This window comes from Lacerta agilis, chromosome 6 (assembly GCF_009819535.1).
Source record: "Lacerta agilis isolate rLacAgi1 chromosome 6, rLacAgi1.pri, whole genome shotgun sequence".
NCBI lineage: Eukaryota > Metazoa > Chordata > Lepidosauria > Squamata > Lacertidae > Lacerta > Lacerta agilis.
In genome coordinates, this window is record NC_046317.1 from 86,833,218 (window position 1) to 86,854,948 (window position 21,731).

The following is a 21,731-nucleotide window of genomic DNA, read 5'->3' on the forward strand; positions in this document are numbered from 1 at the left end:
TTTTCATAAAGGTACACTTAAACATTTTTTTTAAGCTCGTCATTTTTTTTAAGCTTTTGATTTTTTTCACAGATCCACCAAACATGTATAAGTGTCCCCTCTGTTTTACTACACATCCAGCACAGCTTTGTTTTTGTCTTACACATTTTAGCTATTTTGGTAGGTGTTAAGTACCGTCTATGTGGGACGCGGGTGGCGCTGTGGTCTAAACCACTGAGCCTTGGGCTTGCTGATCAGAAGGTTCGAATCCCCGTGACGGGGTGAGCTCCCGTTGCTCGGTCCCTGCTCCTGCCAACCTAGCAGTTCAAAAGCACGTCAAAGTGCAAGTAGATAAATAGGTACCACTCCAGCGGGAAGGTAAACGGCATTTCTGTGCACTGCTCTGGTTCGCCAGAAGTGGCTTAGTCATGTTGGTCACATGACCCAGAAGCTGTACGCCGGCTCCCTCGGCCAGTAAAGCAAGATGAGCGCCGCAACCCCAGAGTAGTCCATGACTTGACCTAACGGTCAGGGGTCCCTTTTCCTAAGTACCATCTATAAAACATCTTAATTAGGTTTTCCCTCAATACTTCACAGTTTGTAAATTTCCTGTTCGTTCTCCATAGTTCTTCCCAAATCGATTTAAATCACTCGTCAATAAGGCTTGATTTAAATCATATTTTTTTTCACAGAAAGACTCATTCTTGCTGGTCAAAACAAAATCAAAAATTCTTTCCAGTAGCACCTTAGAGACCAACTGAATTTGTTCTTGGTATGAGCTTTCGTGTGCATGCACACTTCTTCATTCTTGCTGGTATCATCTTAATATTTACAACCAGATGAAGGTTTCATTTTTGGAATAATAAATTTTCAGAGTAGTCTTTGCAGTTAATGGTTATACTATTAGAAATACATAGACAGATAATTATGAAATTATTGTGAGGTTTAATAACTGTTTATATTTGGACAACTTTTCTGCTGTACTTCATTGGAAGGAAAAAATAATCATTTCCTTAATAACAATTCAAACAACTTATTTAACTAAAACAATAGCATTATAGCATGTATATCCATGTTTGTTAACTGATGTGGTTAAATAACTTTTTAAAAACAAACAGACTGAGTTTTAGCACACATGAAAAACTTAAAACAAATCCTTATTTCCTGATGAATAGCCCTTGGACTATAATATAACTTAAATAGAAAACTATCTTCAGAAAGATCTTTCCTCCAAAAGGATTTTATTTATAAATCCGATTTAAATAAATGAATAAATTGATTTAAATTTTTAAAAATCTGATTTTAAAAAAATCATTGATTTTTATCCACTCTGCCTGAAGGCTATATCCTCCCTCCACTCTTGGAGGCAGCATGATTCTGAATATCAGTTGTGGCACTTAGGTCCTGCTTGTGGGCTTTGCATAGGCGTAAGGTTGGGAACTTGGGACCTGGAGCACAGAAAGCACCTTTGGGACTGGTACCCTGACTCTTTTTCTGCCTTCTAGGATAGGAGGAGAGAAAGTCATCCTTCTCTCTGCATCCGTCTGGGGCTCCATCACGGCCATCACCCCACTGCTTGCCTACGTTGGCTCTGCTCACCTGGTTCTCATCACTTTGTCCCGCTTCCTTATGGGCTTGCTGCAAGGTAAGGTGATCTGCTACCAAGACTGTCCCAAAATTCCCAAGAAACAGGGATTGGGGGAGCTCAGCCAGCATGGTGTAGTGGTTAAGAGTGGTGGACTCGAAATCTGGTGAACCGGGTTCGCTTCCCCGCTCCTCCACATGCAGCTGCTGGGTGACCTTGGGCTAGTCACACTTCTTTGAAGTCTCTCAGCCCCACTCACCTCACAGAGCGTTTGTTGTGGGGGAGGAAGGGAAAGGAGAATGTGAGCCGCTTTGAGATTCCTTCGGGCAGTGATAAAGCGGGATATCAAATCCAAACTCCCCTTCTTCTTCTTCTTCTTCTTCTTCTTCTTCTTCTTCTTCTGCTGCCAATTCATGATCCAAAAGGAAGGAAGGAAATGAATGAATGAATGAATAAAGATTGAATGAATTTACCATACTTTCCCATGTATAAGACTAGGTATTTTTCTTTAAAAATTATGCTTAAAAGTGGGGGGTCGTCTTATACATGGATAGTGCATAGGATGGACGTTCGATTTGCTGCTGCCGCGGCTATTTGGCATGTTATTGGTTGCTGTGTCAATGGATGGTGTTGATTGGCTGACACTGCGGCAATAGGGTGGGCGACACCCACCCCCAAAAAAGCTCAACAACCCGGGGTATTCCCCACCCCCCAAAAAAAAGCTTCTCGGCAACTCTGGGCAATCCTCCCCCAAAAAACTCAACAACTGTGTGCCATCTCTCTCCATTTTCTTAAATTTGAGTCCCCAGAAATAGGGGGCGTCTTATACATGGGGGGAGTCTTATACACGGAAAAGTATGGTACTTAGGTGCACCCACAAAAAAGTGCAGCCTAACTAAAATGTTTCGCCAGTTCTCTCCTTCACCTGGACCACTCGTACCACGTTCCAGGCTTCTCCTGGCGTCCCCAAAATCTTTGAGCGGCTGGGTTGTTGCGATCATCCCATGACCGTTTGCCAAAAAGGGCTTGCAGGCAGCATGCATGCTGCAGCATGTGTCAAGCTTTATCCAGAGACGCATGTGATTTAAAAAGGGCCTTGTGTGCCCCTCCTGGCACATGTTTGAATATCCAAGGTTTGGGACTGAAAGGTGCCAGCAAAAGAATGTTGACAAACAGCGCCATAGTTCTGTTGGGTGTGGAATAAAAAAAGAGGAATTTCTTAGGCAATCGGTGGCAAAGAGGAGCTGTGTAGCGTTCGCAGGACCTGCATCACACCTGTTGCTGATTATAACGGAATTTCCCCCCCCCCCTCAACCTTTTATTAGGGGTTTACTTTCCTGCCTTGGCAAGTCTGTTTTCCCGGAAAGTGCGGGAGAATGAAAGGGCATTCACATACAGCACGGTTGGGTCAGGATCTCAGTTTGGGTAAGTTACAAGATAAATTCTACTAGTAGAGTCGTAGAGTTGGAGGGGGCCCCTGAGGGTCATCTAGCCCAACCCCTTGCAGTGCAGGAATCTTTTGCCCAATGTGGGTCTCGAACCTACGACCCTGAGACTGAGAGTCTCCTACTCTACTGACTGAGCTGAATATTCTCCTTTTCCCTCCTCTTTTTGCAGCCTGACGGTAAAATAAAAAAAAGAGGCTAAACAGCGCAACCGCAAGAAAAGTCATATTATAATAAAAATTATTATAATAATAATTTGTTATTTATACCTCGCCCATCTGATTGGGTTTCCCCAGCCACTCTGGGCGGCTCCCAACAGAATATTAAAAACACAATAAAATTTGCAAAGCATTACAGCACTCATGTGCTACGAAACAAATATTAACGTTAACGAACGAACAACCAGAAACAAACAGCCCTGCTGAATTCACAAAATTCACTCTCCCCACCCCCGTGACTCTCGCAGAGGAAACATCCCCTGTGAGGTTTGGAGCTTTCAGGGTTAAATAAGCTCAACAGTACGCCCCTCCCACAGGGAAGATGTGTCATACATCCGGGTATCTGCTGTATGTGAATGCCTATCTGATTGATGTGACGCACTGTTTTCCTGGTCTGTCTTACTTTCGGTTCTGAACGGAGCGGAGATGTTGTCCGAATCTCCGGGAGACGCTCCGTGATTTATATGCTTGTAATTAAAGCTTGCTTGCTTTGAAACAACCCAGACGTTTTGGGAATTTATTGCTGCCACAAGGCACACATACCGTTGCGCAAGAAGAAGAAGTAAGAAGTTTGAGCAACTCTGCAACAGCACTGGAGAAGCAGGGAAACGCAGAAGGAAGCGTAGCTGGACACCACTCCAAGTGCTAAACTTGTTTTGAGGCTTTTCCAGTTAAAACCAAACATCCCCCTTTTGAAGGCCGGAGGGTGGGGTCAGGCAGGTGGGAAAAGACCTTGCCTGGTTAGCAGAAACTCCCATTGCCCCTCCTGTCGTCCTAATTCTCCCTCCCCCTTCCAGGACGCTGGTGATGGGGGCCGCGGGGTCCCTGCTCCTCGACTGGTATGGCTGGAAGAGCGTCTTCTACTTCTCGGGGGCCCTGACGTTGCTGTGGGTTTACTGCATGTGCAAATACCTCGTGAATGGAAAGGGTAAAGGACACTTTGCCTCTCGTTGCAAGCCCTCCCTCCCTGCTGATCATCGCAAAACCTGAAGTGTGCTTTTGTGGACCCCTTTGCGGGCTAAAGTGGCATTGGGCACAGGGTGTGAATAAGGGATTGTGGGAAAGATGAGCAAAATACAAAAGGAAGCTTTGCAATTGCCAGAAAGTGTTTCGAAAGACAAGGCATTCTTGTTAAAAGATAGTTCTTTGTTAATGCTAATAGATAGGGATAACATTTAGTTTCAGCCCCTGCATGCATTGATTCTGGATATTATTAAACCCTGGGTTTGGATATGTCTTATTTGCTTTACGTAGAACTCATCATCCCTTTGGGAGACTTAGCAAAGGGCCTCTCCTTATCCAAACAGACCAAAGTGCCTTGGAAACAGATATTCAGAAAGGCCCCTGTATGGTAAGTCGCTGCCCTGTATTCAACCGTCCAGTTCTTTGCCAGCCTGGGACCCACAAATGTTTTGCACCATGGCTGCTATCAGCCCCAGCCATAGAAGCCAAACTCTGCTGATACAGCTATATGTGCCGGGGGGCCCTTCATGCAAGTGGGGTTCCTGACCGCGCGAAGAGTTCTCCAACATCTCTGCTTATGCCCTATCTCGCTATTTGTCCTAGCAAATCCCATGCCATCTACTTTGACTGGCATTAAATCTCCAGTGTCTCAGGGAGAGGTCTTCCTCTGTACCAGAGTCTTCTTCAAGTGGAGATTGTTGTTGTTCAGTCGTGTCCGACTCTTCGTGACCCCATGGACCAGAGCACGCCAGGCACGCCTATCTTTCACTGCCTCTCGCAGTTTGGCCAAACTCATGCCAGTCGCTTCGAGAACACTGCCCAACCATCTCACCCTCTGTCATCCCCTTCTCCTTGTGTCCTCCATCTTTCCCAACATCAGGGTCTTTTCCAGGGAGTCTTCTCTTCTCATGAGGTGGCCAAAGTACTGGAGCCTCAGCTTCAGGATCTGTCCTTCCAGTGAGCACTCAGGGCTGATTTCTTTAAGGATGGATAGGTTTGATCTTTTTGCAGTCCATGGGACTCTCAAGAGTCTCCTCCAGCACCATAATTCAAAAGCATCAATTCTTCGGTGATCAGCCTTCTTGATGGTCCAGCTCTCACTTCCGTACATTACTACTGGAGATACTTGGGGCTAAACCTGGGACCTTCTAAATCAGGGCTGGAGAGCCTTGGACCTTCTGGATGTTGTTGGACTCCACCTCCCAGGAGCCCCAGCCCCATGTGACCAGTGGTCAGGGGTGAAGGGAGTTGTTGTCCGGCAACAGCCAGAGGGCCAAAATTTCCCCATCCCTGTTCTGCACCTGAGCTGCCAGTTATAGTACTTGCTCAGTTTCCTTGAAAACGTGTACGTTGTGTTTGTTTTATGCGTACCCTAATGATCTAACTACGGCTTCTCCTGTATATCTCCCCCCAGGGCAGTGATCACAGCTCAGCTTTGTGCAGCCGGCTCCTTTTTCACCCTCCTCTCCTGGCTGCCGACTTTCTTCAAGGAGACTTTTCCCGATTCCAAAGTAAGCTGGCATTTTGGATAAGAAGGAAAGAGAAGGACAGTCTAGGGGTTGTGAATGGCTCCCAGAATTACAAACGGAGCTTCCAGCTCTCAGTAGGATCCCCCGAGTGGCAACTCCTGCCTGCCCCTTTGAAAGCAGGATTGAAAGAACCTGTGTCCCTCCAGATATGGTTGAACTCAACCCGCACCAGCCCCAGCTGATGCCCAGAGTTCGGGGATGATGAGAGTTGTAGTCCAGAAACATCTGGAAGAGCACAGGTCCCCCGTCACTGTTGCATTAAGGCAACTTTTGTCTCAAGGCCTTGGTTTTTAATTTAGTAATTGCATCAGAGAAATGTTGATTGGCAGGGGTGGCGACTTGCCGCCACCCCCTCCTCACATTGAGGGGCCTTGCCATGTGACATGTCACATGATGCCATCCAGAGTGTGCTGGGCAGGCATGGGAATCGCAGAGGTTGATCTTCGCCCTCGCTTGTCCCAGTTGCTTCCCAACTCCTGGGCTCCAGGTTGGGGAACAGCTGGTCCAAAGATAAAAGCAAATTTCAAGGGACACGCATGACCTTTGGGGCCAAGAGATTTGTCCTTAGTAGCAATTGAAAGAGTTTCCCCTATGCTAACTGTAAGTCGCTTCGAGGCACTTTACGTGGGAAGCAACCAATACTCTGAATTAATAATAATTCCTATTTTCTGCAAAATCTCTGAGGTGTTGTTCTTTTTGCTTATATGTCTTATTTATTTATTTATCCATTTATTTATTAAAAAAACACCTGTATACCCACATGAAAAAATATCCAAAGCCATTTATAACAGTAGAAACTGCCTATTTTTTCCCCTTTCTTGCTCTCTTTTTGTGCTTTTGTTTTTATATAGATTAGGTTTGCTATCTTGCTTTATCATTTATTTATTTTTTTAAAAAGCTTTGATTAAAAAATTATGCCAATAAAGTAAAACAGATCAACTTTAACAGGACGCGTTTATCCAAAATTGTCTGTGTATACTTTGTTGGCACAGAAAAGTTTTCAGCAAATGTCTAAAGGTCCGTGTAGAGACGTTCCCTGCTCAATCTCTTGGAGGGATCCAGAGGGTTGGACAGAGAAGGCTCTTGTCTTATGAGCTTTACCAACTCGGGAACAACCAGTGACTCTCCGGCAGATGATCTCTCTGGGATCAAGCTGGGATTTAAGGGTTCAGGTGGTCTCTGAAGCTGCGCTGCAAGAAGAGGTGGTTTGCATCTTTTAAAATAACTGCAAACCACATGTTCTTACCATTGCGCTAGTGCACACGGTCCAAAATTGGATAAGTGCACATCACACTGGGCTCATGCTCACCAAGCACTCTGGTAAGCATTCGTTCCAAATGTCCTTTTGTCCGCACTCTGCTATGACTTAATAATTGTATAATTAGGGCTGCCATGTGTCCAGAATTTCCTGGACATAGCCGGAATATGGCACTCAGAAACGGCATTCCTTCAATGTCCATGAAAATCGGGACATACGTCCAGATTTTGGCGTTCCCCCCAAAAAAAAAGATTTTGCAAAAAAAAGCTCAACAATCTTTTTTGTCCCGATTTTCACTTTTAGAAATATGGAAACCCTATTGTATTATTAATACAGGGGCTGTGAATTTTAATCCTCTGTAGGAAGACTCAGTGTGGTAAAAGTGCACCACCTTCTGTTCAGATGCGCACACAGCAAATGAATTCTTCCTATAAACGGGTGCTCAAATCAGCAATGATTTTTAAAAGCAGGGTTGGCTGAAGATGCTTTGCTGCCTGAGGTGAAGGTCCAGAAACTCTTTGGCGGCTGAACTGAGAGTTTGTTTGGACGCTGGCTGAGAACCCAGAGGCTGAGAGATTTATACGATCTGAAGAGAATGGGAATGGATTTAGGCCCTGCCAAGAGAGCTGTTAATATAAGGCTAAAGGAGGTTGATCTCCAGCATAACATTCTGACAGGAGGTGGCACTTGTTCACCAACAAACCTGGGGTTAGCACCAATAACGAAATTACCATCTTACTTATCTTCTATTTCTGTTGCGGCGCATAGGTATGCCTTTATCAAGGCCAGATTCAATGCTTTTCCTTCTAATGTCACGGGCAACAGACTCTCAAATGGCCAGATATCATTGCTATGCGACTGTAATAGTGGTTCCGTAGAAACATTACAGCATATACTTTTTTCCTGCCCAGCTTATTCGGCAGCCCGGTCTAGATTTCTGTCCCCACTTCTGATAGGACAGGCTGACAGAACCCAGGAGGCTAAATTAATTCATTTATTGAATGATGAGGAACCGAGTAGATCTCTTACAGTCGCTAGATTTTTGATAAATGTCCTATCCCAGAAAAAGAGAAATTGGTCACTGCATAGTTTCGATACTTTAACTAATACTAAGTTATTAATCAACTCTTAAATTAAGTTTTAGCTGAATCCCTATGCTGTATATGTATTAACTAAATTGAGGTAAAATGTTGTTCTTGATGGGTTGCTAGATTTGATATTGTTTAAATTGCAGTCTTGCTGCCTCATGTTTTTTTAAAAAATTGTCTTATGTCGAGTTGTTTTAAATTCTATGTTTCGTTCGCTTGTCTGATTTGTTCTTGATATGGGCCAATGGCTGTAATAAATTTTACTACTACTACTACTACTACCCAGAGGCTGAGAGGGAGGGTGTGTCAGAAAGGAAAGTGAATTGACCCTGATTTTTATATATTGCTCACTTCGTAGTAATGTGACATATTTATATGTAACTGTGTATTCCTATAATACTTTCGTTTCTGCTCTTGTTGCTTCCGTTTTTCTGTACACACATTTTTTTATATATATTAAGCGACATGGAAATTAAATTAATTATTTTTTTTTAAAGATGGGACATTCTTCAACCTCGGGTCCCCTGACATTGTTGGGCTTCAACTCCCACCATCCCTGACCAATGGCTAAGCTGGCTGGGGATGATGGGAGTTGTAGTCCACCATCATATGGGAACCCAAGGTTGAAGGACATGAGGCAGCGCTGAACCAAATAGCCAAAGAAATTGACTTGGTCTGAGGCTGTTTGCTTGTTTGCCAGCACCACACCACCCCAAGAGGATTCTGACACAGGGGCCATGCAGGATCAGGCCATGTTCTCGTAAAACATTCGAAGATGCCTGATTCAGGGCCAGATCTTGCTCCATATTCTCTTGCACTCTCAAGGCCTCTTTAGTTAGTGGACTGGCCCTTTTTGTGTGTGTGTGTCATAGAATCATAGAGTTGGAAGAGACCCCAAGGGCCATCCAGTCCAACCCCCTGCCAAGCAGGAAACACCATCAAAGCATTCCTGACAGATGGCTGTCAAGCCTCTGCTTAAAGACCTCCAAAGAAGGAGACTCCACCACACTCCTTGGTAGCAAATTCCACTGTTAAACAGCTCTTACTGTCAGGAAGTTCTTCCTAATGTTTAGGTGGAATCTTCTTTCTTGTAGTTTGAATCCATTGCCCCGTGTCCGCTTCTCTGGAGCAGCAGAAAACAACCTTTCTCCCTCCTCTAGATGACATCCTTTTATATATTTGAACATGGCTATCAGATCACCCCTTAACCTTCTCTTCTCCAGGCTAAACATACCCAGCTCCCTAAGCCGTTCCTCATAAGGCATCGTTTCCAGGCCTTTGACCATTTTGGTTGCCCTCTTCTGGACACCTTCCAGCTTGTCAGTATCCTTCTTGAACTGTGGTGCCCAGAACTGGACTCAGTATTCCAGGTGAGGTCTGACCAGAGCAGAATATAGTGTTCTCATGCTTCCCTTCTCTCTCCTTTCAGGGTTGGGTATTTAACGTCGTGCCGTGGCTGGTGGCGATCCCGACAAGCTTGTTCAGCGGATTCCTTTCCGACCAGTTCATCAATCAAGGTGACTTAATTCCTTGGGATGTTTTCCCTCTTTCATCTCTCCACGCTGGCGGTTGGGCAGGGGCATGGGTGAAAATCCAACTGGTGTAGCGTCACCTGCAGAATTTCTGCTTGCCGTGGGCTTGCGTGCCTCTTAAAAAGCACAGGACTCTTGCCAGGAAGAATATAACCCATCGCCAGAGATGGGGTCTCGTAGGAGAGGCAATTAGGAACCTATCGTCAATTTTTCATTGTATTCCACAGTTGTATCGCTCTTTTAGGGTGTTTTGGTTTTATAATAAGCAAAGGCACGTCTTGAAACTTCTAATTCAATCTCCACTCACTTTTGCCTCCAGTCCGGCCCCCGAAAAGTTGCTGCTTCTTCTTCTAAAAACTAAAAACAGAATAAAACTTCAAACATTAAAAACTTCCCTAAACAGGGCTGCCTTCAGATGTCTTCTAAAAGTCAGATGGTTATTTATTTCCTTGACATCTGGTGGGAGGGTGCCACTACCGAGAAGGCCCTCTGCCTGGTTCCTTATAACCTCACTTCTTGCAGTGAGGGAACCGCCAGAAGGCCCTCGGCGCTGGACCTCAGTGTCCGGGCTGAACGATGCAATGCGGCCCTCGGACTGCAGAAACTGTTCTGTGTAACAGCCCTTTGGATATTTAAGGACAGCTGCCGTGCTCGGCTCTTTAAGCTGCTCCAGACTTTCTGACACTCTTTTTCTTTCTCCTTCCAGGATATAAAGCAATCACTGTCCGTAAGCTCATGCAGGTGAGAGAAAAAGACCATGGATGTGCAAACAGGTTGTCATGCAAGATCTGTTCTTTGCGTTAGAGTCAAGGTGGTACAGAAGACAGAGGAATTCAGCATTGCACTGGTACAAACGTTCCTGGTTGCCCGGCTGAATGATCTCCCCTCTCCTCCCCCTGCAGGCTGGCTCTTCTGGGGGGGAGTTCTCTCCTGGCCCCTACCTCCCCAAGAGCCAATTGAGGGGGCACAAGAGGAAGCAGAAGGCCTTTGTGCTAGTGGAAGTCATTGTGTGGGCTTCTGCTATCAGGACCAGTTAGTTGACTCTGGCCTAGGATGCCATGTGAGGACCAGGGAGACACAGGATTGAAGGCCAAAAAACTGTTCCTGCGGAACAACTTCCGCTCGTGGAATGAAACTTCCGCTTCCTTTCCTGCCTTCCCCGAGTGCTGCTTGTTAGGATATTGGTACAGACCGAGCTGCAAAAGCAGCAGCGAGGCTGGTATGACTTGTGTTTTTCCCATGAGAAAGACAGTCGTTTTGTCTGCTTTCTCAACCATGTGATGTTACTGTATATCTTTACTTTCACTTTCAGTTCTGGCTCGAGAGAGATGCTAGATGCGTTATGCACAGCTCTGACTTACTGAGCTGGCAAGCAGAGACACACTCTGCATCTTATCTACAATAAAACAGTTTTAATGTGTGTGTTCTTCACGCTGGGGAACAATCGCATATCAACGTGCCACTGGACTCGAGTAGCCAGGAATGCACTCAGGCTTCGTCCCTGCCTGGGGGGGGTCAGTCTCACAACTTGCCCCGGGCGGGACGTTTGCTAACACTCCTCGCATCCTCCGCAAATGCTTGGCGGACCCCCCCCCCCCCGGGCAGATTTTTCGGTGTAGAAATTGTAGAGTTGGAAGGGGACCACAGGGGCCATCTAGTCCAACCCCCTGCAATGCAGGAATCGTTTGCCCAGTGGGGCTCGAACCCACAACCCTCAGATTAAGAGTCTCGTGCTCAACCGACTGAGCTATCCCTTGGTGTGGGTGTGGGGTGTGCAGAGAAGGAGAGATAAAGTTCTGATGGCCGAGTGGAAGATAGGCTTGCCCAGTAACTTCATTGGGTAGAAATCCCTGCCCAGCCATGTACCGTATATACTTGCGCATAAGCCGACTTTTTCAGCCCATTTTTTGGGCTGAAAAAGTCGCCCTCGGCTTATGCGCAAGTGAGGCGGGCGGTGGGGAAGGAAAAGCAGAGAGAAAGAGCTTCTCTCCGCTTTCCTCTCCCTACCCCCACCCCACCGGGAAATGTGCAGGACGGGGGCATCTTCTCCGATCCCGTCCTGTGCGTTTGCAGCTGTCTGCGAGGTGGTTGGGAAGGAAAAGCGGAGAGAAAGAGTTTCTCTCCGCTTCCCCCCACCCCACCCCACCAGGAAATGCGCAGGATGGAGATCTGAGACGGGCGTCTTCTCTGATCCCACACGATCCCATCCCGTGCGTTTGCAGCTGTCTGCGAGGTCCTAGTGCCTCCAGACACAAGCTGGAAGGGTAAAGACGCCTCTGCCTCCACTCACCAGCAGAAAGGCACAGAATGGAGGATCGGAGAAGCACTGCACAATGCTTCCCCCTCTGTCAGTTGGGGGGGGGAGAGAAGTGGAGAGAAGCTCTTTCCTGCAAAAGGCACAGGACAGGATCAGAGAAGCTGGGGGCACTGGCTTGCCAAGGGTTAAAAAGGATTGAGTGGGATTCCTAGAGAGGTCAGGAAATACCAAGCCCACCTACAAAAGGAGGAGGGGGGCCTTTGTCTCTCTCTTCTGCATGTGCTGCATCCCTGGCGCCTCCTGAATCCAGTGAGTCTCTGCTCATCTTGCAAAGGGTCCATTGGGGAGAAGAGGGGGTCCCTGGGATGAAGGGGAGGGTGCAGGGAGGACCCCCAAGTCAAGGAACAGAGGCTCTTGCCCCCCTCCTCTCTGCAAAGCCCAGGAGGAGGCAAGGTCACAGGAGCTCTGCAACTCTTATCTTCCTTTGGATCCATTCACAGCTTGGCTGTTTGGGAAGGGAGGGTTCTTTGGGGAGGGAAGAAAAGGGCCTGAAAATAAACCCCCTCACACTCAGGAATCAGTCCCATTTATTGATAGAGGTTGTAGGGGGATGGAAATATTGGACATAAAATACACCAAAGAAATAAAAAGGAAAGCCTAACTGTTGGAAGAGGGGAGGGGGCAAATAAAAGAAAGCGCTTATTCCTGTGGTGCAGAGTCAAGCCTATGGAACTCCTTGCCCCTGTTTTTCTTTGAAATAAATATTCAAAAACATTTAATCTACTGATGTCTCAATTAATGTAATTTTATTTATTTTTATTTTTGAAATTTACCAGTAGTTGCTGCATTTCCCACCCTCGGCTTATGCTCAAGTCAATAAGTTTTCCCAGTTTTTTGTGGTCAAATTAGGTGCCTCGGCTTATATTTGCGTCGGCTTATACTCACGTATATACGGTAACTTACTGTGTTACCTGGGGCTGATAATTTATCTCTTCGTCTGGCCTTCCTTAGAGGATGTTTCTTGTGCTGTCGAAAGCAAGGAGGTAGGAGAGATTAGTTTATGGTGTCCTGACCTTCTTGCTTGCCGTTCTCAGGACACATGAGTACGCCACTTCCAATCGTGATTTTCAAAGAAGTAATTGCAGGCATGCAGAGGGGAGTTGATTTTGGCACTCATCATAGTTGCTCCCGCCAGCCTATAACTGCAGCATGGGGAGGGGGACTTTTGCTGCAATAGGTCGGGGGGGGGGTTATACCTCCCCGCCCCATGTACTGCTTTCCCAGTTAAAATCACAATTCCCATTGTAATTAAATTACAAAACACACAACATGGTTGGAAGCGATACAGTGAGCTTCATATGGAATTGGGCCTTTACTGGGTAGTAAGTTAAATGGGACCCAGGTGGCGCTGTGGATTAAACAACAGAGTCTAGGGCTTGCTGATCAGAAGGTCGGCGGTTCGAATCCCTGCCACGGGGTGAGCTCCCGTTGCTCGGTCCCTCCTCCTGCCCACCTAGCAGTTCAAAAGCACGTCAAAGTGCAAGTAGATAAATAGGGACCGCTCCAGCGGGAAGGTAAACGGCATTTCCGTGCGCTGCTCTGGTTCGCCAGAAGCGGTTTTGTCATGCTGGACGCACGACCCGGAAGCTGTACGCTGGCTCCCACGGCCAGTAATGCGAGATGAGCGCCGCAACAGCAGAGTCGGACACGACTGGACCTGATGGTCAGGGGTCCCTTTACCTTTAAGTTAAATGTGGGGAAGAGCTGCTGCCAGTCAGAGTAGGCAATATTGGCGTAGGTTGACAAACTTTCTATGTCCCATTGAACCCCGTGGCACTTTGTTCTGAGTAAACCTTCGCAGGAGTAGCCAGCTGGCTTCCCCCATCATTCAGAATTTGTCTTGAATGATACAGATAGTGAATTGTTGGCCCCGGTGGTGGTTGGGAAACCGTGGTCAGGTAACGATAGCTGAAGCTGCCGTTGCCCCATCTGCTAAATTCCGCGCCAGCTAAATTTGGTATTTTGACTTTCTTCTTCTTTGAGGTCGTCGGCTCAGGGGTTTCCAGCATTTTTGCCCTGTGCATAGGTCACACTGACAGTTTCTGCCTTGCGGTTGTGTTTGCGTCGGCCTGCGTGGGGCTACAGACCTTCAACCACAGGTAATAGTGCAACACCTTCTCAGTCCAGAACTCCCCTTGGGGACCCCAAAGGCTAGCCATTGTGGTGGGATTGGGTTGGGGAGACCCGAGTTCAGATCCCTGGCCAGCCATGGAATGTGCTGGCTGGACCTCAGCCTGGCCTGCCTCGCAAGGCAGTTGTGAGGTTCTACTGAGATGTGATGAGTCAGGGTGGGGAACCTTCGTTCTGTGGGCCAAATGCGGCCTACACCAGGCCTCCCCAAATAGTTCTGCGAGGCTGTTCTCCCCAAGGTCCTCACCTGCGACGCCAGGTATGGGGCAGGTAGGGGCAATGCTGCAGAACGCAGGATTGAGCTCCCCGTGCATCAGCTGATCATAGAATCGTAGAGTTGGAAGAGACCCCAAAGGTCATCTACTCCAACCCCCTGCAATGCAGGATTCTCCGCTAAAGCATCCATGGCAGATGGCCACCCAGCCTCTGCTTAAAAACCTCCCAAGGAAGGAGAGTCCACAACCTCTCGTGGGAGCCCATTGTGGAACAGCTCTTACTGCCAGAAAGTTCTTCCTGATGTTTAGTCGGAATCTCCTTTCTTGCTACTTGAAGCCGTGGGTTCGAGTCCTACTCTCCAGAGCAGGAGAGTTCGGCCATGTTTGCTTTGACTGCCCTAGCCAATCCTTGCTGGGAACGGTCCGGCCTGCCCAAAGCTTGCAGAAAGCAGGATTGAACTATGTGGGGAGTTCAATCCTGCTTGGACAGTATCTCCTGCTGGTGCGTGAGCTTCTACCCTTGGGTTTCCATTTCTTTCTTCAGCTTCTGTTCCTTTCACAGAAAAGGTTTCCTGCATCTTTTACTTCTTTGCAGCAGTAGCAGCAGCAGCAGCATTCCAGCTCGCTCTTAGTGAAATTCCCATAACAGGAATAAACACCATTGGGTTCTGTTTCTCAGACTATTTCTTATTTACAAAAACTTTACACTTGTCAGAAACATAGAGAAAGAAACACAACCCTTTTCTGTTTTAGCCATCCAGCCAGAGACCTAATGCTAACTCATTTACACTGACCCAGACTTAGTTGATCACACGCCCTAATAAAGACACCTGTTGCTGGGGGAATTTTCCATCGCCGAGCAACTTCTTCAAGACCATTTTTCAAGTTTCTTCCAGAATATTCCAACATCTCCCCACCCCGCATGGGCCAACTTTGCCAAGTGGGTTGTTCAGTCTGCTTGTCAATCACCTGGCACCATTATGAAGTGAAATAAAGTACCGTATTTTTCACTCCATAGGGCGAACCGGACCATAGGGCGCACTTCGTTTTTAGAGGAGGAAACAAGAAAAAAAATATTTTTCTGGTTTTCCTCCTCTAAAAGCCCTGGGTTTTTTTAAAGGATCAGCTAACAGTTTTGCAGCTTTTTTGCAAAGGGGAAAGCCCTGGGGTTTTTTGAGGATCAACTAAAAGTTTTGCAGCTTTTTTGCAATGGGGAAAGCCCTGTTTTTCTGAGGATCAGCTAAAAGTTTTGCAGCTTTTTTTGCAAAGGGAAAAGCCCTGTTTTTCTGAGGATCAGCTAAAGGTTTTGCAGCTTTTTTGCAAAGGGGGGAAAGCAAAGCTCCTTTTGCAAAGGGGGAAAAAGCAAAGAGGAAAAGGCCCGTTTTTATGGGGTTCAACTCACATTTCTGCAGCTTCTAAAGGAAAGGGAGCCTTTTCTACAGTTTCCAGACAGATAATCTAATCAGCCAGTCACATGTCGCTGGGGAAACAAACAACCTCCCTCTGCAGCACATTCAACAATGGAGGCCTGGGGAAGAGGGCGGGGCTGAAAGGGAGCTGGGAATCTTATCTTTCTCTCGATCTCTTGCTGATCAGCGGCTGAGCGGGGTCCTTTCAACACCCCCTTTTCTCTTTGTAAAATAAAAAGCATGATCCTCTTTTGGCCCCTGGGCAATTCAGCTCCAGGGACCACCATTCACTCCATAAGATGCACAGATATTTATCCTTACTGTACTTTTTAGGAGGAAAAAAGTGTGTCTTATGGAGCAAAAAAATGCAGTAAGTAGTTTTGCCCCTCTGCCAGTGCTGGCCTGCATGGATGGGTAAAATAAGATCTGGCCTGCCCATCCCAAAAAGGTTCCCTACCGCTGTAATAGTTACAGGTAGGTAGCCGTGTTGGTCTGCCGTAGTCGAAACAAAATAAAAAATATTTTTAAAAATCCTTCCAGTAGCACCTTAGAGACCAACCAAATTTGTTATTGGTATAAGCTTTCGTGTGCTCATATTTTGTTTCGGCTGTAATAAATAGCGGCTTGCTTTCTCAGTCATGCCACTCCCTGAAACAGGAAGTGCAGGTTTGCAACCAAAGAGCTATAAATATGGTAGCTTCTTCTCAAATATTGCAGCTGCCTCATTCGCAGCTTCCTTCTTCACCCAGCCTTGGTCTCAGTTCATATTCTTTCCTCTTCTTTCCCTCCCCTGAACAGCGGCATCTCAGTTAATATACAAGACCTGGCTCCTTCATGTGCTGGCTTGCTGTTTGGTGAGGATAAACTATATATTATAAATTTTATATTCAGCATGAAAAAAGAAAATATCACATTTTATACCATGAAGGTATCAGAGGCCAGGAAGTGTGAACCAGTTCCTATGGTATTTATTGGCATTCCTGTACAGTATTAGATAGGGGTTGATAGGCATTTTTTGTGTCTCTCAGCTTCCACCTGGCCTTTGGGTTGGTTTCTGTTTGATAGTTATGCTTCATTCTTTTATTGGTGGGCTATTTGAAAATGAGACTGCAGTTTTAATTTTGAATTTTTAAAATTTGTATTTTAATCTGTATTTTAAATTGATTGTTTTTATGTTTTTGCTGTGATTTTAATTAGTGTTAGCCGCCCTGAGCCCGGTTTTTGGCTGGGAAGGGCGGGGTGTAAAATTTTATTTTATTTATTATTATTATTATTATTATTATTCACATTTCTGCACCAGACAAAAAATTGGTTGCCTGCTGAGTGCTCCCATTCCGTTCATGAGAAACGGCAAGGGGGTAGGAGCGCGACACGCGGGGCTTTTTTTAAAAAAAATGTATTTTAAAGTTTTCTTGGGTTGCCATAAACGAAATGAAACAAAAAAGAACCCAGACGTTGGGCCAGATTTTTAAAATCCGTCCCGACAGAAAGTTTAATCCTGAAAAAAGAGGACACGTCCGGGGAAAAGAGGACATATGGCAACCAAGCCTGAAAGAGAGGACGTGTCCTGGAAAAAGAGGACCTATGGCAACCCTGATTTTTTTTTGCAAACATGCATTTAGATGCCAAATTGTGAGCTCCACCAGTTTTGCGGATCATGGAGTGGCCGTGGAGGTTCTAGCAGAGGGGAGCCAAAGTAAGTTAGGGAAGGCTTTGTTAGAGGAGAGCTGTTGGAAAAGTGACTTGGGGGAGATGTAGCCTGAGAGATCAAGAGGGAAAGCCAGTTCAGGACGTAGGGATGGGGGGATGAGCTTGTACAGATCACATGTCAGCGTATGAGCTGCATGAACCAGTGGAAATGGGACAGTGGGGAGGGGCACAGGATTCAACCATGCTTGGGGAGGGGACCTGTGCCCCCCCCCCCCAAGTTAAGAATATTTAAAAGATTCAGCCTTACCTGCTGTTACTATTCCAGTAATTTGTAAGCAAGGACCATCCATTAATAAACCTCAGGTCTTCATTTCTTAAGTGACTTCCAGAGAACTGGGGTGTCCCAGGGCTGCAAATTTTGTTTTTTTATAATTTTCTATTTTAAAAAATTAACAAATAAGCAATTCGACAACATTTCATGTTTAGCAATCAATCACTCCAGCTGCAATTCCCCCTCCCTCCATGGTTCCCCCAATATTTAAATTCAGATTTTGTGTAAATAAAAAAAAAAACCATCCAAAAATTGATGGGATTTGTGACATTTTCCCACGCCCAGCATGCGATTGCAAGTAAAAGGACGCCCCTTGTTTTTAAGTGAAGTGACAACCCAGACAAAGGGGTTGGAGAAAAGGAACCGAGCACCCTTTCCCAACCTGGTGCTCTCCAGTTGATTGGACTACAACTCCCATCATCCCTGATCATTGGCCATGCTGGTTGGGGATGGTTGGAGTTTGAGAGTCTACAACATCTAGGAAGTTGCAGGGTTCTCCAACCCTGGATTAAATGCGTTGTGCATTTTTTTCAACGCCATGCCTCGGTTTCCTTTCTTTCTCTCCACAGGAGTGGCAAATACCGGTGGGGCCTTATTAGGTAAGTGATTGCTCAGGAATTTGCTCCATTAAGTCTTTCATTAAGTCTGTCCACACACTGGCTTGTTAGGCAGTCCCTTGGCACAAAGAACCCTGAGGATTTTAGCCCACTGAGGATGGCCAGGGAACCCTGACAGATATCCCATGTAATTGAATTGAAGGGAGCCCCAGACTCCTTAAGTAGCCCCTTAGCTACTGGAGGGGTGGGGTAGGGGTTTTTGGTCATTACCGCACTTTCCCATGTATAAGACGAGGTTTTCCCTTGTTAAAATAGTTTAAAAATTGGTATCGTCTTATACATGGATACAGTGGTGCCTCGCAAGACAAAATTAATTCGTTCCGCGAGTCCTTTTGTTTTGCGATAAATTCATCTTGCGAAGCACGGTTTCCCATAGGAATGCATTGAAATTTAATTAATGCGTTCCTATGGGCAAAAAAAGGTCGGGGCCTGTTGCCGGCAGCAGCAGCAGCGACTCCCAACTCCGCCTCTGCTGGGCTGCCCAGCACTGTCGTCCTGACTGGGCTTGAGCTGTGCCTGAGAGGAAGCAGCAGGAGGAGTGTTGTTGTCAGGCAGGCTGCTCCCCCTGCTCTCCCGCCACCGCAACCGCTCTCCTCGCAGCTCTCCCACGCCCCGCTCTCCCGCTGCCGCCGCCACCGCTCTCCTTGCAGCGGGCTTCAGGCTCCCGCGCTTCTTCTCACAGTGGTACTGCGCAAGACGAATGCCGTGCGGAACGAAACGCCTTCGTTTTGTGAGTCACGGCCATAGAAAATTACATCTTGTGAGTCACCTAAAAAATCGCAAAACCCTTTCGTCTAGCGAGTTTTTTGTTGCGCCAGGCATTCTTCTTGCGAGGTACCACTGTAGTTCAGAGTGGTGACGGGTGATTGGCTGTTGCCGCGAGTAGGAGATTACAGTGGATGTTTGGGTTACGGACGTAATCCATGACGGAGGCATGTCCGCAACCCGCAGCGTTCCTATCCTGCAGCGCCGTGTCTGCGCAGGCGCGTGATGCAATTTGGCACTTCTGCGCATGCGCAAAGCGTGATTAGCGCTTGTGCGCATGCGCGAGCGCCGAAACCTGGAAGTGAGCCGTTCTGATACTTCCGGGTTCGACGCGGAGCGCAACCTGAAAAGACGTAACCCGCAGCGGCTGTAACATGAGGTATGTCTGTATCAGCAGTGATTCTTTGGGTAATTGGTTGCTGCAGTGAGGACTGTTGTTGCGGTAACTGGGCAGGCGATTGGCGGCTGCCAGTGTTGAGCGGGCAGATGATTTTCGGCTTCTGCTATGCGTGCTGTTTGCAGTGTTGGCCAGGCGTGTGAGCGATCAACAACTCTGGGCAATCTCTGCCCCCCCCATTTTCTTAATTTTGAGTCCCCCAAAATAGGGGGTTGTCGTATACACGGGGGTGTGTTATACACAGAAAAGTATGGTACTCAGCTAAAATACTGGGGAGCCAGATGTGGAACTTGTGGAATTCATTAAGGGCCCTATCTACCTATGCTCTCTGCACCCGCTGCAATAAAATAAATCAAGGACTGAAAAATTCTTAAAACCTTTGTGTGGGATGGGAGGGAGCAAGCTGCGACCGCCAACCCAAGCGCAAAGATGTCAGTGTGTTTGCAGCGCAGATTTCTTTATTCCGTTTTTGTTTATCGAGGTTTACATACCTCTCGATTTGCAGAAACCTCCAAGCGGTTTGCGTGAAACGGTATATTAATTAAAAACGCAGATAAAAACCAACATTTAAAAACAAATTAAAATGTAAATATAAATATCACATCAGCGGTTTTCAAACAAGTCTTCGTAATAACGTTACACATGGAAATTGCAGGGTTTGTAGAAGTGACTGTTCTGCAGGTCAAAGCAGTTGAGTGGGTTCAGGAGATCTTTCAAGTAAACTGGTGTAATCAAATCAATAGGGGTTTTGGTTTGGGTTTGGGGTTTTTTACCCCATGAGCAAAAAAAACAACAACCAAGAGACTAATTGTATGGAATTTTTAAAAATTGCCAATCTGTTCCCTTTCTTTCTGCACGTAGGTGTTGTTTGCGTGTACCTAGCCGGACATCTGATCGAAATCACCGGTTCGTGGGTATCTGTTTTCAATCTCGTGGCCGCAGTAAATGCCTTTGGACTTTGTACTTTCCTCATCTTTGGGAAAGCCCACAGAGTGGACACAGACTCTGCCTTTGTAGAACTGTAGGCACCAAGATTTAGACAGGAAACAAAGTCTGGAATGGGAGAACGCAGCAGGATTGAAACTGGACACCGAGATAGTTTTTGTGAATGAAGAAATGGATGAAGAAATTGACAAATGGATATCCATTGGTGTGCATGGTCCCCTTTTGCAGCTGTCCGGAGTGATCACGATACTGACAAGCTTGCCTGTTGCTACTGCAAGCTGCTTTTCTTTCTACTGGAAAAGTTCAGATTGCAAACAACCACCCACAAAAGTCCACCGCAACAGAGTTGTGGCTACTTGTCGTTGTCTCAGGAAAAGCAAAGTCAAGGTCTGATCTGCCCATTAAAAAGAGATGTTGTTTTCTGCAGCCTTAACATTGGTCCTCCGGGTCGCAGCTGAAGTGTGTGTGAAACCTGCAGTTTTTCTGTACCATTTTGATGTTCTGTCCCAGAGACCCTCATTGGCAGGTCTCCTATCAAAAATGACCAGACGCAGTTGTGAGTTTTCTCAGCCGTTAACCACGAGGACTTCCAGAGAATGGCTTTGTGTGAAAGCGTGTATGTGAGCAATAATGGCTTAGTTGTTTTTCTTTCTTCTCAGTTGTTAAATGACATCCTGAAAGTTTTCTCCAGGGAAGAGTTCCTGCTGTTGGAAGGAAGGGATATATTTCCTGCACACACCAGTATTTTATTTTATTTTAATCTCTAAGGAAAATGTGAACTTAGCCCTCTCTCTGCTGCCAGCAGGTAGGCTTGCCACTCAGTCAGCATTTTAACTGGTTTGACTAGTAAAACCATGTCCTCTCAGAAAACCAGGACTGGGCTCTGAAAAGTCAGTAAACTCTGGATTCTGCCAAACTCTGCCCATAAACCTGCCAGATTCCACCTGGGTTCCTCCCACTGGTCCTGTTAATGTATTTTTGTCTAGGTCAGGGTTTCCCAAACTTGGGTCTCCAGCTGTTTTTTGGACTACAATTCCCATCATCCCTAGCTAGCAGGACCAGTGGTCAGGGATGATGGGAGCTGTAGTCCAAAAGCAGCTGGAGACCCAAGTTTGGGAAACCCTGGTCTAGGTTGAAGTGCTCTGGTGGAATTGGCTAGTACCTGTAACGTCACTAGAGATAGGCAACAATTTCCTCCCCTTTATTCCAGAACGATTCCATTTTGCTTAGTGTGTGTGTGTGTGTGTGTGTGTGTGTATTTGAATAGGATGTAGGGATTTTTGTTCATTGTAGGTTGTGTGCTGTATTACATAAGCAAAAAATGAGGACATAGCCCCTAGTGGAGAGCTTGCTAGAGG

At 46.4% G+C, this 21,731-nt stretch overlaps 1 protein-coding gene across 1 annotated transcript in view; it reads left to right on the forward strand.

Moving 5' to 3' along the window:
- The window catches only part of SLC17A9 (solute carrier family 17 member 9), a 35,709-nt gene extending 14,365 nt beyond the window's left edge, over positions 1–21,344 (forward strand). The window contains exons 3-13 of the mRNA XM_033153711.1: positions 1,485–1,624; positions 2,890–2,989; positions 4,025–4,155; positions 4,482–4,578; positions 5,605–5,701; positions 9,495–9,582; positions 10,304–10,338; positions 13,898–14,013; positions 16,467–16,522; positions 18,219–18,248; positions 20,290–21,344. Of these exons, the coding sequence (XP_033009602.1) occupies positions 1,485–1,624; positions 2,890–2,989; positions 4,025–4,155; positions 4,482–4,578; positions 5,605–5,701; positions 9,495–9,582; positions 10,304–10,338; positions 13,898–14,013; positions 16,467–16,522; positions 18,219–18,248; positions 20,290–20,453 (1,054 nt within the window). The 3' untranslated portion in view covers positions 20,454–21,344. The remainder of the gene's footprint in view (positions 1–1,484; positions 1,625–2,889; positions 2,990–4,024; positions 4,156–4,481; positions 4,579–5,604; positions 5,702–9,494; positions 9,583–10,303; positions 10,339–13,897; positions 14,014–16,466; positions 16,523–18,218; positions 18,249–20,289) is intronic.
- The last annotated feature ends 387 nt before the right edge of the window (positions 21,345–21,731 follow it).